This window comes from Podarcis muralis, chromosome 5, assembly GCF_964188315.1.
Source record: "Podarcis muralis chromosome 5, rPodMur119.hap1.1, whole genome shotgun sequence".
Lineage (NCBI taxonomy): Eukaryota > Metazoa > Chordata > Lepidosauria > Squamata > Lacertidae > Podarcis > Podarcis muralis.
In genome coordinates this window covers 60,843,700-60,859,504 of record NC_135659.1, presented here as the reverse complement: position 1 = coordinate 60,859,504, position 15,805 = coordinate 60,843,700, and the positions used below count along the sequence as shown (strand labels likewise).

At 43.9% G+C, this 15,805-nt stretch overlaps 2 protein-coding genes across 4 annotated transcripts in view; one reads left to right on the top strand and one right to left on the bottom strand.

The window, feature by feature from the left end:
- Positions 1–88: 88 nt before the first annotated feature.
- TMEM81 (transmembrane protein 81) lies at positions 89–3,059 on the top strand. The gene has a single exon (XM_028734307.2). It carries the CDS (start codon positions 2,097–2,099, stop codon positions 2,889–2,891), a length of 795 nt encoding a protein of 264 aa, XP_028590140.2. The 5' UTR covers positions 89–2,096; the 3' UTR covers positions 2,892–3,059.
- A 1,380-nt stretch (positions 3,060–4,439) lies between these two features.
- Positions 4,440–15,805, bottom strand: part of CNTN2 (contactin 2) — a 68,197-nt gene continuing 56,831 nt past the window's right edge. For 2 of the 3 annotated variants that reach the window (XM_028734296.2, XM_028734297.2), the window contains exons 21-23: positions 14,827–14,939; positions 13,960–14,128; positions 4,440–11,731 (exon numbers count right to left, since the gene is read on the bottom strand). In XM_028734296.2, the coding sequence (XP_028590129.2) occupies positions 11,622–11,731; positions 13,960–14,128; positions 14,827–14,939 (392 nt within the window). In that variant the 3' untranslated portion in view covers positions 4,440–11,621. The remainder of the gene's footprint in view (positions 11,732–13,959; positions 14,129–14,826; positions 14,940–15,805) is intronic. The other variant, XM_028734299.2, reaches the window with a different exon arrangement.

The following is a 15,805-nucleotide window of genomic DNA, read 5'->3' as shown; positions in this document are numbered from 1 at the left end:
GTGTGTGGAGAGCAGGTCTTTTAGGAACTTCCATGACCCAGATTTTATTTCCGCTAGTAATAAATTTATCACCTGCCCTTCACCAGCAGCTCCCAGAATTAATTCAGAATGAGAAACAGTTAAAACATGTCACAAGAATAATAAAAATAAATAAATGCACACACTATTTTTATGTCCTGCAGAGGATTATGATGTTGATGTGTATTTTTTTAAATTTGCCATTAGAACCCTAGGGACAAATCAGCTAGCTTCCTGGTTCAGTATAGTCTTCTTCATATCACCTTTACAATACACTATGCTAGTATGAATGTAATAGTTTGGCATTGCTGGCATGATGCTACAGTTGGAACAGCTGGTTTGTGACATCACAATTTGATAACTGCACCAGCATCTCAGAGGCATTAATGACTGAATGATCACTGTAGAAAAGAGCAGGGTTCAGATCCTTCTCTCTTAATGGTTAGTTTGGAAAAATGGTAAACTGCTTGACTGATGAAGTCCTGATGTTCCTCGTCTACAGTGCTGCAAATTTAAAACCACCTGCAAATTCAAAGCTAATCTGTGTAATTTCTTGTAGTTTGGTAGTATTTTCAATTTGAATCCACAATGCACAAGTCACTGTTGCGTAAGTATCGCTTCTTCTTTTGCCTGCTTTCTGTGGTACCAGATTTACGAGTGGGTGGGTAGAGTAAGAGTATTGGTAGAATTTGGGGTTAGTGCAAGGTAGTCATCAAACTCCATCCTGGTTCTGGCGTCATACATCTACAATAGTTGAGTGCCCGCCCCCCACATTTATTGAGATGCCCTCTTCCCCTCCAGGCAGGTCTGCTATAGTGATCTGTGCAGTTGGAGAGCATTTCTTTCCATACTGGCCTCAGCTGGTAGGACTAGAGAGCGGTTGACAAGCCAGAGCAGTGTGCTAAATGAACGAACTAAGAGTTTTATTCAGTGTATAGCAGCATCATACTTTCCTATGGTTTGTGATGTTCAGAAAACTATAATACATTTCAGACTGGAGACCTCAAATCAAAATTCCAGGGCAGGCCTCTTGTTGGAGTTCACTTGCTGAAAGTTTGTTTAGGAACTACAATAATTGTGCTCCTACTACTCTTCCTGAAGTACCTTTTACACGCATCTACTATCACAGGTCTGGTCCCTGGTTTTGTCTGTCTTTAGGGCTGGTATGTTAAAATGGAAAACACTGCTGTCATGGCAAATCTGATGCAGATTTTTTTACATTGCCAGAAAACCCAAGTTTAGCTCTGATGGCCTAATCATGTATTAAGGCAGTAAAGAGATACCAGTTGGGGGATCCTGGAAGTTTTTTGTTTTGTTTACTGTTGTGCTGCTTCTGTCTTTTTCTATCATTTTTCAGAGAAGCACCTGATCTTGAGTGACTCAGTATTGGTTTTGGACTGTGGTGAAAGTACCATAAAGCTGTGAGGCTGCAATCCAATACATATATTAGCAGATGTGAAGTCGCTGTGGCTCTCCAGATGTTTCTGGACTCCAATTCCTATAGGCCCAGCCAGTAAAACGAAAGATTGGTGATGACAGGAATTATAGTCCAATAACAGCTTGGAGGGCTACAGCTGTCTCAGCTCTGGGCTCTAGGATTGCAGCCATAATTAATTTACTAAGTTCTGCTGATTTGTTGATTATGCTAAGCTTTTTTATGTGATATGATTGTGCTAGGGAGGCTGTGTCTGCCTGAACATGCCACCCAGAGATTGACTTAACAAAGCATTGCATAGCACTGTGCTACACAGCTGTTAACGTTTCCCTTTTTTAAAGGGAAATTCCCTTATTCCGAATAGGATTCCTCGCAAGAAAAGGTAAAAGTTGACAGCTATGCTGTGCTACTAATTGAACCTTCCTGCTTAACTTTGCTCACCTTTTGAATAAGTTTCTTTCCCTTGGCAGGCTGCCACCTGGCTGCTTTTTATATTCCGAGAATGTCTTATGGCTGGGGAGCAGGTTCAGGAAAAGGCATCTGTTTCACACCACAGAAACATTTATGATATTTTAACAAAGGATGATATTCAGGAGGTCATATAACGAGGCCGCCCAATGGATTGTAAAAGGACTCTCCAAGTATGATGGCTACAGAATCTGGCTTGGCCCTGGGCACATTGGCCTTTGCTTTCTTTGTACCGCTGTCAGTGGCTTCTCATGAGGCAGTGACCATTCCCGAAGCCCTGATGACGGCTTCGGGAAGAGTTGTAGTCAGTTCCACAAGCTGCAGCGTCACCTGTGGGCTGGGTTACAAGGAAGAAGAGTCATGTGAGATTAGGCCTGATGGGCAAAGGAGAGGCTGCAAACGGCGGAAGGTGGACTGTTTGAACAGTTGGATCTGTGGGATGCGGCACTTCACCGCCCTGGTGGGCAGGCCCTTCGAGATCAGCTGCCTAACCACTGCGGAGATAGGTCCCGACACCCAGAGCTTCAGCTACACATGGAGGCTGGCCCGAGGCATCATCACAACAGACGATACTCTCTTTGCCCCTTTCAAGAATCCTGGCTTTGTCATTAAGCTTTACCCCGCCGAGGAATACGATGCGGGGACGTACAGGTGCGATGTGCAGTTCATGAAAAACTACAAGGTTGTCAAGAGAATCTACTTTGGACTTCGCGTGATCCCCGGCGACATGGTGGATTTGAATTTTGACAAGTCCTTAACGCTGGAACAGCAATCAGAAAGTGAAAATAACCAACAGAACGCCACCAGCATGCCAGCCCAGGGTCGGTGGGGCTCTTGGCGCCAGAGGGCTGTGTTTGTGTTTCTGGTTGGCATTGGAAGCGGCTTGGTGCTTGGGGCTGTGCTGCACAGCCTTCTCTACTGTGTCCTGTGCCCCAACCCCCATGAAAACGATGAACGTGATGGGGAATGAGATGTGCTGTTTCGTAGACTTGCTATATTAGATTGCTCTTGTACATTACAATTTCACTATGTTAATCTTATCATTTCAGGTTTTATGAAGATCATTTGGTGACGTTAATCATAAACATAGTTCCATTTGATTTATTAGAGAGTAATAAAATTCCATCCTGTGCCTTAATGGTAAAAGGTTAAGTGTGGGGAAACTGTTTTCTGCCCACAGGCCACATTTTCTCATAGACAATGTTCAGGGGGCCACATAACGATGGTGGGTGGGGCCAGAGGGGAAAGTGGGTAGGACAAAGGATGAGACTCTTACAGTAGGCTGCATTCCAGCTACGAAAAAGCCAGAGGTTTCTACACTTGCCCCCATAACAAACCAACCTCTCCATAATGCAAGAGGTGTCGAGTTCATGGACATATGCCATGCAGGAAAAAGCACTTGAGGACGACACTGGGGAGGGGGCCTGCCAAGGGGCGTGGCCTAGATGGCCTTCAAGTCTGAGGTTCCCAACCGCTGGTTTGAAGCCAAAACCTTGGAAAGGTAGTGCAAAATCTGGGACTCTGTAACAGCTAGTGGGTTCTGTGGTAAGAGTACATGCTTTGCCTGAGCTACACTACTGCCGGTGGGTGAGCAGTTGACATTCTCTTGGGAATAATATCTGAGAATTTGATAGATGTCCTTTCCTGTAAGGTGGGTTCCTTGGCCAAATTCATGACAGGTTCTTTCTATGACAGATGGGCCTCAGTGTGACAGGGAGCTAAGTGGTCCAGACATGCAGACGATGACACCTTAACAGGGATAAACCTAATGTTTTCTTCTTCTTATTGGCTCCCACTACATTTCAGCATTAGCTTGCAGGTTTTTTTTAATTTCTCATGAAAATTCCGTACGGTTTCCATGCAAATTTCTCATGATAGACACATATTTGCTAACAAATTTCCCTAATAGCATGCATTGAATGTTATTTTTCACTAAGCTAATGTGTTTCTATACACAGGTTCTCCTGTACACACATTTTTGCACACGTTATTTGGTTGGAAAACTCCCAACACAAAATTCAGAGAAGCCCAAATTTCAGAGAGGAGCTGTGCTTTTGTTTGGATGTTTTGGGAAGTGTGAATCGGGTAGGTTCGCATTAAAATCCCAACCAAACTTATCCTTCCATCCATCCCTGCATTGTTCAGACAATGTGAACTGCCTTTCCACCCCTGAAGGCATAATTGAAATTTAGGGGAGTACTGCACCCCCTGAAAAAAATGCATAGTTTATCTATCCTCCATGCATTTGCACAATTTCCCATGGTTGCCATCTCAGAGATTTCCCCAACATTTCAATACAGGATGGTATATTTACCAGGGTGGGTGCTGGCTATGTTTCAGCTTAACAAAGACCCCACCCCCACTCTTACCCTGATTGCCTTCCTTTGTCCAGCTAGTGGGGATATCAGCACTGTCTTATTTTTTCTGGCTCACACTTCCAACCTCTTGCTCAAATCATTCCCAACTTCTGGTTAGAAGAAATACACGTTTGGAAATAAGTCACAATGGATATGTTCACTGAAGTCTTTTTGAAGATCTTTATTTAAGAACTGCGTGCTACTGTAGCCAATAAGTAACATTAATCATCATCTGCTTACAATGCTTGGGGGCTTTTTTTTTAGTTGTTCTATTCATTTCTTTAAAAAAATAGTGTACAACAAAATTACTGAGAATGTACTTGCGCCACCCCCATTTCCTGTACAATGAAACTGGAATAGAAGAGGCAAAGGAGAGTTCTTGAAGATAGTGTAAGGTTTTCAAGTTAAGTGCGAGGAAGCCAGACCCCAGATTAGTGATTAGGCAAAGCCAGAAGAAAAATGTCTTCCATGGGTGGCCAATGTGGTCCCCTCACTTGAGGCTGTGAACTGCAACTCTCATCAATCACCCAGGGCCATTGGCAGTGCTGGTTGGGTTTGCTGAGGGCAGCAGTCCACACCTAGAGGCCACCACATGGGCTGTTCCTGCTGTAGTCAGTATCAAAAGCTTGGGAGTCCACATCAGTTGTGTCATTGCGATGTGGCTTTGGTGAGCTCCACTGCAATCTATAGAGTAGGGGTGGCCAACAAGGTGCCTGCCAGATGTTGTTAGACTCCAGTTCCCATCATCCCTAGCAAGCTTGGCCAGTGGTTAGAAATGACAGGAGTTGTAGTCCAAAACACCTGGAGAAAGCTAGGTTGGGGGAGGCCACAGACTACATTCAGCTTGTGTTAAGTTAATGGCCGTGTTACCTGGAATGGGCACATCCAGCCCTCTCCATACATGGCCTTCGGAACGAGTGAATGACCACGTGCTGTTGCAGTTACCTTAGGCCACTGGGTTGCTTCAAAACAGAGAAAGCAGGAATCCTTCCATACCATGCATACCACAGAACACATCAATGACATCCCTGACCTTGCTTGACCTTCACGCTCAAATCAGATGGAGAAAACCTTACTACCATCAGTGGGTGAAAGGCAGGCAGGCAGGCAAAACACGTTATTTGTGAAAAATAAGAATGCCGGTCTAAGTGTGGATAAAAACAATGAAAATGAAAAACAGTGTGGATCATGCCTTAGTGAATTATTGTACTTGGCAGTCAGACGAATCAAACCATGCTGTGTAATGGACACAGCTATAATAGGGAAAATATATATGTATATTTATATATATCTTGGGGATATATATGAAGGGGAAAGTTGTATTGTATTCTGGTATTCAGTTCCTAGCAGCCCTGATCCAGGGAATCTCAACTGCAAGAGGAGGATACAGAACTGCGGCAGCATTCAGGAAGCTGTTCCCTGCACACCCACAATGTGACCAGCACTGATCTCCCACTAGGTGACTGGCAGGAGGGGCACTGAGCCTAAGATGGGCACTTGCTTCTCCCTGATGAAAGCAGGGACGGGGAACCCATGGCTTTTTAGATATTGTTGGACTATACCTCTCATCATACCCAATTATTGACCATGCTGGGAGTTAAAAACACCTAGAGGGTCACAGCCTTCCCACCGCTGGAACAATCCTTGGCATTACTAGTGATGCCAAGCTGCATGGGGAAAACCTCTGTAGGTCCAGAGTGCAGATTTTTCAATGTCATGGGGAAATGCTTAAGGGTGGGCAGGCTTCAGGATTCACTTTTTGGATTGGGAGGGAAAGGAGCAAAGGACATACACTTGCAGCGTATTGCTACGCAAGTTTGCTCGGAAGCAGATATGTACCAGATAGGAGCTTCAGGACTAAATAAAGTAAAATATATTAAAACGAAAGCAGCAATACAAAAACCCACAAATCCACACCTGTATACAAGCTCATAGATGACAGTTTGGGGAACCCCTGATCTAGCTGCAGTCTTTTCACTAACACTGTAAAGTAAGCCAGCATTATTGCAGGTATAGACTGAGTGTAGACCACCTAAGACAACACAATGAGTTAATGACAGAGATTTGATTCAAGCCACGGACTTCATAGGTCATTCCCTTTAGCCACTATGTTTACCCCCAGCTCTCTGGGACCCAGAAATCTTTACCAATCTAGGTAAAGGTAAAAGACCCCTGGATGGTTAAGTCCAGTCAAAGGCGACTGGGCACTCATCTCGCTTTCAGGCCGAGGGAGCTAGCGTTTATCCACAGACAGTTTTCCAGGTCATGTGGCCAGCATGACTAAACAGCTTCTGGTGCAACGGAACACGTGACGGAAACCAGAGCACACAAAAATGCCGTTTACCTTCCTACCGCAGCAGTATCTATTTATCTACTTGCACTGGCGTGCTTTTGAACTGCTAGGTTGGCAGAAGCAGAGCAATGGGAGATCAGCCCACCACGGGGATTCAAACCGCTGACCTTCCAATCGGCGAGCCCAAGAGGCTCAGTGGTTTAGATCACAGCGCCACCCGTGTCCCAATCTACTGCAAGTCCTCAAGACAGCTATCAGTAGATACCGTCAGCTTGCCTGAAAACACTGATACAGTATAAAACCTGAACGTGTACTGCAGTTTTATTTATACATGGCAAGTTGGAGTATGAATGTAAATGTAACAAAAAGAATATATTTCAATGCATGAGAAGAAATAACACAAATTCAAAAACAAATGCACATATAAATATACATACATACATACATACACACGTAATTTCACAGGGCTATTTATCATACATCCTAATCGTGTCTCAGTTTTATATTTTAAAATACTGCTTTATTTTAAGCAGCAAGTCTGAAGTCTAGAGTGACACTCATGGAAAAAAGTCAACTGGCATCCTTTCCAATCAATGTGTCACAGGTGAATTTTGCCAGTACTATGCCAGGGATGCAGTTCAGAATGAAGATACCTGGCCTGAGCCCCACCTGAGCCCAAGGAAATGTTAACATTTGCAAAGTGTCTCTGGCATGCCCAGTTCTATCCCATTCTATGCACCTTACATAAACTATAACAAATCGTTTCATTAGCACAGCTATAGGCATGAAGTTCTCCGCAGGGTTCAGCCTCGTTTGAAGCTGAGCGGAATTGGAAGTATTCTAGATTGCATGCTAGAATACAACAAGGATGTCTTTTTTGCTTCTCTGGAGAAATTCTCTCATTCTAAAATACAGCCTACCAAAACACACTGATGCACTGCACAAATGCCTACCTTGCATGCTTTTAGATAAGGGCATGAAACACTCTTATATGGCCCACGCAGGGGACACGGTCTGCCTCTCCCTTTTTGCCTGTGTGGAACAAAATCTCCCGCTTGCTTTTCTATACACCCTGACTTGAGTTTGCGCACTGCTGTCAAAATACTCCTTCAGGTCAACAGGAGGGAAGAACTGCAACAAAACAATATATGCAACTGAAAAGTACAATAACATTTTCGTAGCAATTTGGAGTCCTCAAAGTGCTCCTCGTACATGATCTCAGAGATCCTTACAAATCATCCTGAAAGGCAAATCAGTATTATTATCACACCTCCTATTACAGATGAGGCACTGAGGTTGAGTGATAGCGGCTTGTCTAAGGCCACCTACTGCATCCATGGCAGAGGCAAACTGTGAATCAAGGAACTCTTGGTTTACAGGTCATGTCTCTTAGCCAATCACAACACTGTGTTAGCTCCCAAAGAAATAGCTCCCAGCTAGAGATAGGCAGATAGTTCACAAGTCACAAGTCTATCACTTCCTGCTTTATCAATCTGCAACTTATTGAAAATCAATACAGAAATTCATATTTAAATATCATTTAAATATGTATTTTTATTACAAAAATCATATTTAAATGTGTATTTCATATCCATGTGTGCATTTCTAAATCTATTCTATCCTTAAGAAACACATATTATTATTTTTACACATTTTGGTATGTATTTCGAGCCAAGAAGTGCAAAATTGAAGGTCAACTATGGTCCAATCCACGTATTAGGCATGTGTTAGCCTGGGAGATGCAAATAAGGTCAGTCTGCTTAAAAATGTGCTCTTTTATCCCCACTTCCAACACTCCAGTGCAAGCTGGAGGATACCTTACACTTTCTTCTGTCAGGATAAAGATTTTTGTGTGTGTGTTTTTTTTTTAAAAAGGCAGCTTGGTTTGGCACCCACCCACCCCTTAGAGGGAGGAGAGAACAACCAAGGGTGTCCCTGGGAAAGAGCAGAAGAGGGATGAGATACAACTAGCTTAACACCAAGGTGGAACTCCTTGGCCAAGGAGGTAGGGCCCTGACTGGATTCATAGACCTTAGTGAAGGAAAAAGGCCTTTTCATGCCCTTGAAAAGAGACAAGGCTACACCCCATCAAACTCAACAGAGATGAGCAGAGCAACAAGATGTATCCCGCCAGCAGCCATTTTTAACAGAAAGCAAATGTAAAACTATTGGCATCGCACTTATACACAATGCTAGTAAAGTTACTCTACAGTTCTTAGGTTTTCCACATTACCAAAGTAGAGCAGACTATGTTGAGGTGATACAAGACCACTGGAAAACAGGTTTCTGCGCCCTTTTCAGTTTGCATCTTGTTTAAGCATCAAAACATCAAGGCTCAGTTTTTCAAACACCCAGCCGTCATCACTTGGCCCTCTCTGCCTAGGTTGTCCGGAGAACTCGGCATGCTGGGTGAACACTTCCTTTCCCATCCCATGTTATATTACCTCTCACTGTTGAGGACAGGTATGGTGAACCTGTGGCCCTCCAGATGTTGATGAACTTCAACTCCCATCATCAGTAATCAGCATGGCCAATGGTCAGAGATGATGGTAGTCCAACAGCATCTGGAGAACCAAAGATACTCTGAACGCTGCCACCAGTATTTAATTTCTGAAAGAGCAAAATGGTGGAACCCAAGCTTGCCTGGAACCTGCACCCTCTAATCAGATCCCACTCCATGGCTACCTAGAGGAGAGGTTAAGGTATGCTGCACATTTTCAAAGGCAACTTGGTTTGATCACTTGATAGGTTCCTGGTCCAAGCTCTAGCCTAATTTAAGCCTAGTATACCACAATGTGTTGTGCAGAGATAACTCACACCTGATGCTTCTGAGTAACATATCTTGAGTAGCCACAGTTCAATGGTAGACCACATGAAGAAGGTCCCTGGTTCATTTCCCAGTATCTAATTACAAACAATTTGGGAATGAACTTTGCTTCATATGTTGGACAGATTCCCTTAATGCCAACAAAACCTCTTAATGCCAACCAATCTACCCCAAACAAGAAATATACCAAGCCTTCAATAAAAATAGAGCAAGAACTCTAAAATTCACATAAAATATACAAAACATAGCTATAACTTGCATTTGAACAACAGAAGAGCTTCCATCAAAAGGGGAAGCTAGCACATAATTTAAGACTAACGTTTCTAAAAAGGATGTAAATTATGGCGGACAATTCACATTCTATGTAGGTACCTTAGGATTGGAGCAGACACAATAAAATAGACTTGTAACGAACCTTTTGTTTCTCTAGCTTTCTCCTTTGAAGGTGAGTAAAGTACCTATATTTACCCCCTTATTAGAGCTGATAACGCCTTGGGGAAAATTTAGATTGGGAGACGTTGCCAGAGTTAATCACCACCTCTCCAGCCAACCGAGTAGCTACAGGGGTTGCTATCCACATCCATTCAACACTGTGAAATATGAAGAACACCATCACCAAGGGGGGAAACACCATCATCAAGCCATTTCTGTATGTTTAAGATCTGAATAAGTTGTCCAATCGCTAAAAGAAGCAACTCCTGCACCTTAAACATTTCCCTTCAGAGACAAAATATGTGGGCTCAGTAGTAGTAGTAGTAGTAGTAGTAGTAGTAGTAGTAATAGTAATAGTAATATACCCCGCCCATCTGGCTGGGTAGCCCCAGGAAGCATGTGTTCTACTTTCTGAGTTCAGGAAAGTACAAGGGTGTTTTATAGTGCGTAACAGGATTCCTACACTAATCTTATTGGTTCATTCTTACAAGCTGTTTGGGGAGCTGAAGTTTTTTCCCCTTCCTTAGTCTACGAAAGATGTAAAGCACACTAAGAGAAATCAACCAGCTAAGAACAAACTTTAAATCACTGAAGAACGTTCTGAGAAACAAAAGGTGTCTGTCAGCATTCTTATGTCTCAGTTCAGGCGCTCGATTGATCTACTATTTAGTTCTGACAGTGATCAGTAGGCATTGAGAGGCATAACATTTCCAAATATTTATTGGTTTGGCAACCACACATGACCTGAGAACTTTCCTACAGGTGGAAAGGCATGGCAACTTAATAGATTGAATTTGCTCTCAGGTCCAAGGCAGGTTAATGGAAGTTTGGGCAGGTGATATTACTATGTAAAAGTGGAAAGAGACCATCTCCAGTCTACCGCATTCAAATGTCCTTTTAGACAGACCCTGAACCTTTCCCTCCTGACATAAAAGCTCCTCTGGTATCTCTTTCTCTTCAGAACACCTAGTGAAGTGGGGCAGGGGGAGGAGAAGGAAAGAAAACCAAAGGAAAATGCAAGAAGTGGTAAATGCATGTGTGTTGCGCCAAGTGTGGCAAAGCACCGAAGATTACAAGCAGCACATACTGGGTGGAAGCCACATGGCAAGGCAACTTAATGTTTTTGGTTCCACCCGTGAGCCTCAATTTTCTACTTTTGGCAACCCATTCACAAAGCTCTGCTTGCTTCTTCTAAAGTCTGGGGTGGGAAATGCTTGTCCATCACCATTAGCTTTCTCCACTTCCGTTGGTTGCCATGAAAGGCAGTGATTGGACTAATGCTGCCACTCAGTGAGTTCTCCTTCGTCTTTGAACCCAAGAGTCGTCAGTTCAATACTGGCTGGAATGATACAGAGCATGCTTGTCTCTTTGAAAACCTCTCCCCCAAAGATACTGCGTTTATTCTGTAATTTAAAAAAAGAAAGAAAGAAAACAAGGTTCAAGATTGAGTTTTAAGAGTCTGTTTCCTTCTGTACATGGCTTTGTAAGGCAGAAGAATCTACTGAATACAGTAATATGAGACAGCCAGTATCCAGAATTCATATGAAATTCATCCTTTTGTTTCTTCAGTTAAAAAAACCCACTGACTGATTAAAGACTCGCGTCTTGTATGAAATATTCTATTTTCTAAAAAAAGAAAAAGGAGGAAAAGAGTATATATATTTTTTCTCTCTTGAGTTCTTTTCTACTACTAGTTGTAGTAGAAATTTGTACTCCCAATGGTCAGTTGTTGATTTGCTCACTGGCTTGATGAGGAGGAATCCAACATCTCTCTTTAACAGGGGCTGGTTATCAGAGCTCCAAGCAACCCATTAGTGCAGACAGAATTAGTGAGTACATCAGAGCAACCACTGTATTTGCCACTGGATGGTCAGCAGAATCTTGCACCATCATACTGGTCCCTGTAAGAAAGAAACAATGCTGTTGAGTTGCAAAAACACAAGTAGAAAGGCCCTTTGTTTTAGACAAGCAGAAGCTTCAGAATTTCCTGAAGTGTTTGTTCTGCGTTTTCCATTGTATGCTATGCTACAGGGGAAGGCAAAGGCGAAGGCGAAACACTGGCTCAGCAAGTCAGCATTGCTCCAGTACTGGAGCAAACTCCAGATTCCAGAACCAGTGGGGGCAGATTCTGGGGGCCTGGAGATCAATGCTATGCATGATATATTTCTGAAGCATGGCTTGGGGTCTGTGTGTTCAATGAATGCATTCTGATGTATGTGTGTAGCTTCCCTATGCTCACATGCACATACCTGCCGCCACCACTCGTGATGACTGAATATGTGGAGTACCAGCCATGCTTCTGAAAGAGGCTCATGTGGTTTGTCCTTTAACTGTCCCTGTTATGGCTTTGGATTAGCTGCTGGGGCCATGACAATATAGCTGAACATCCAGGCCTATTCAAAACACCCCACTGATGGCAAAACATTTTTGAAATGGTGGAAGCCTATTGTGTGAATGTTTATGTACCTAGAGACATGTCAAGGGTACTTCAATCACCTGCAGTTCCCAGCTTCCCTCCCTATTCCGCCCATTAAATTTCTAGTTCCTCCTGTTACATGAAGGCTGTGCAGATGTTTCTCAGTTTGTCCTTGACTCCCAGTTTATCCTTCTCAGTCCATCTCCCACTGCAGATGTTTCTCTCCCTTTTACATAAGAGAAGTGCTCATGGTAAGATAGGCTAGTTGAAGGATGCCCAACTTTTACTTACATAAGTGAAACAAAGGCCAGCCAGGAGAGAAGTATTCTAAAATACAAGCCATTTATAGTGGGATGTATTTGCACAGAGAGTTTTGTTGATCTAGTCATTCAATTAGTGCATTGCTTAATTGATCACTCAACTGCTTGTGTTGCAATACATTTCTCAATATTATTGATTTACTGATGAAGAACTACTGTTTCACTCTGTTCTCCTCCAAGGTGTGTGTGTGTGTGTGTGTGTGTGTGTGTGTGTGTGTGTGTTTTTAACCAAACCAAACACTGGCATGATTATTTTCTGACTTTGTTCCAGAGACCTTTTTGAGTGTGCAGCTGATGTAACAGTCCTGCTTCTGTATGCATATGTCAGCCACTATAACTGGATTTCTTAGGAGTTTGCTTACCTCTTCAAAATGAATTTGAGACAACTAAACTTGAGTTTTTCCTGGTGGTATGCAGTGGTACACAGTACCACCACCTTTTATTGGGAAGGAGGAAGGAGGGTTCTTGGACCCTGTCACAGCGTGGACCTCCTTCCCTAAGCTGGCCAAATGCTTCCTGGACTTTGGGAAGGAGGTGCAACGCTCTGACAGGATCCTGGAGCCCTTCTGCCTCCTTCCCCAAGCAGGAATTATTCTATATGTAATTGCTTTCCCTGGCCCTGAGGAAATTTTGCACCCAGGGCAATTAACCAGAGTACCAGCACCTTTTTTTCCTAAAAACAAAGTACTGGTGCTACTCCACCCTCCACCATGCTCCACTACTGCATTGCTTCTTCAACTTCCTAAACACAGGTCCCAAACACATTTCACAGTGGTGGCTGAACCTGTACTTCTAGCATTGTCATCAAAATTCTTACTCCCTGGCTTGGAAGTATGAACCTCAGAGCCACATGGCGCTTGCTTCAAGTGTAAGGTCACCCCTGACATGGAGCCCTGTAAGTCTTATCCAGTTAAGATTTTATTTAATCCAAGTCTGCGCAGAACTGAACTCCTTTGCCCCCTCATCACATATTTCAATTCATAGTAAACCCAGGGTTTTAATATGCATTAGAATGTTTATGGGATGGGTTCCATGTCCCATTTCACTACCAAATTAAAACGCTCTGACTAAATACACATGGACACTTGGCAGGAGTTCAGGCAAGGCACACTTTCCAACTCAAGTGTGGAACAAGAGGCCTTATTCATCCTCCATACTGGAGAAATGTGACCCAGCACTACAGCATTCAATCTTGTTATTTCCCCAGCATTTATCCCTCTTAATTTCCCACTGTCACACCAAAGCAGAGAACCAAGTAACAAAGCCAGGGGAGAATAAACTTGCCCGTTACTAAAGGCAATTGATCCTGCCGTTTTTAACTTGCCTGCTGGGGCGAAAAGTTGAGCCTACACGATAAATGTAGAATAAGGAGAAAAGAGAAGAGCAGACGCACCACTGTTTCTCAGGATGCGCACCTCTGCTGGGACTCCATCTCCTCCTGGACCAGTCGTCCTGATTTGCACCACTGCGTGAGTAGAGTCTTCTGGAACCATGATCTCAATCCAATTTTTGGCGGCTGTGTACAGAACAGGAGCTGAGTGCGGGTCCGACTGGTACAGCATCTATTGGGAGGAGGCATGCTGAGTTTGCTGTTGTTGAGTCCCCTTCAACTTCACTCCCATCCCTCAATTATTTTTAAGGAACCAGCAGTCACAGGGGCGGCACGTGCATTTTCCAATATCTTGCAGAAGACTCCTGAGCCTGATCTTGTGCAAATTTACTTGGGAGTTAAGCCCTTGTTTAGAAATCAAATGTTGATGGGACTTACAGATAAGGATGTGTAGAGTCACAGCTACACACCCAGAGAAAATGGAAAGCTGCCCAACAGATGCAGAACCACAGTACAGAGAAAGAATGGAGCAGCCTTTTAAGATCTGGATTTAATTCCCCAGGGAAAGCTTAGTGGTTTTTAATGTATGTATTTGATGGTTGCCTTACTTCTGTGCTGCACACAGCATTTTATTGTGCTGGTTGTGTATCTGGACTTTTATGCTGGTTGTCTCTTAAGTTTATTGTGGTTTTATTGCAGTATGGATTTACTGTTATTTTTTATTTCATTTATTTTTTATTTGTGCAATGCCTAGAGCATTTATTTTATGAGGAGTCTCGCTCACTCGGTAAATTAATGAAATACCACCCTGCCACCCAGTGTTATTTCTCAGGGGGGTATACTTTGCACTGACTTATTATACTGCATTTCAGAAGTTAAGAATCCTTCAGCCAAGGGCGCGGGATGGAGGGGGGACTTTCTACAAGTTACCTTGTACCCAGTGACAGCAGACTCATCTGAATTGGCAACCACAGGATCCCACTTGATGCTAATGCTGGTGCTGGAAAACTTCCAGGAAATGTTGCTTGGTGGCCTTTTTGGTGCTAGAGGATACAAAATGGCAGAGAGCTTTACTACAGCAACAGAAAGCAAGATAGAGGCCTACAGACAATGCTTTGGCTGATGAAATCCAATCCACACAACCCTTCCTCCCACCTGCAATCTGGCTACCCATTCTACAAATCTGGGAGCATTCCCTGTTCTCTCCCACCCATTCCTCCTGTGCTCCACTTTCTCCAATCTCCTCAGTCATTCTAGCCCAGGCCCAGGCAAACTCCGGCCCTCCAGATGTTTGGGAATACAATTCCCACCATCCCTGACCACTGGTCCTGTTAGCTAGGGATGATGGGAATTGTAGTCCCAAACATCTGGAGGGCTGGAGTTTGCCTATGCCCACTGGTGGAGGAAGAGGAGTGCGGGGGGAACGAACCACCCCCGGCAGCACGATCCGGGGGGGGGGGGTGCCATCGTGGCTGTGCCCTCCACCCGCTCTGGGTGCCATGCCTCCGCTCTGGGTGCCATGCCCCACTCCCGTCTGCTCTCTGCCCCCCAGTGTCGGAGCATGAAACTCTGCCACTGCCTATGCCTGTTCTAGCCTCTTGGGAAAGGGCTGTAGATCAGCGGCAGAGCATGCAGAAGGTCCCAAGTTCAACCCCTGGCATCTTCAGGTAAGGCTGGGACTCCTGCCTGAAGCCCTGGAGAGCTGCTGCCAGTCAGTGTAGATATTTTCTAATACTGAACTAGATGGACCAGTGGTCTGAGTCAGTATAAGGCACCACCCTATGTCTCTCTGCCCTCCTCCCACCTTCTTACTTACCTTCTTCTTTTCTCCTCAATTCTTAGTCATCCCCATTTCTCTCTCCCAATGTCTCTCCTCCCTGATGTACATGTACAGAATACACTGGGCCCT

Excerpts from the sequence above, each read along its gene's own strand:
- TMEM81 (XM_028734307.2), top strand. The coding sequence starts at position 2,097 with ATGATGGCTACAGAATCTGGCTTGGCCCTGGGCACATTGGCCTTTGCT.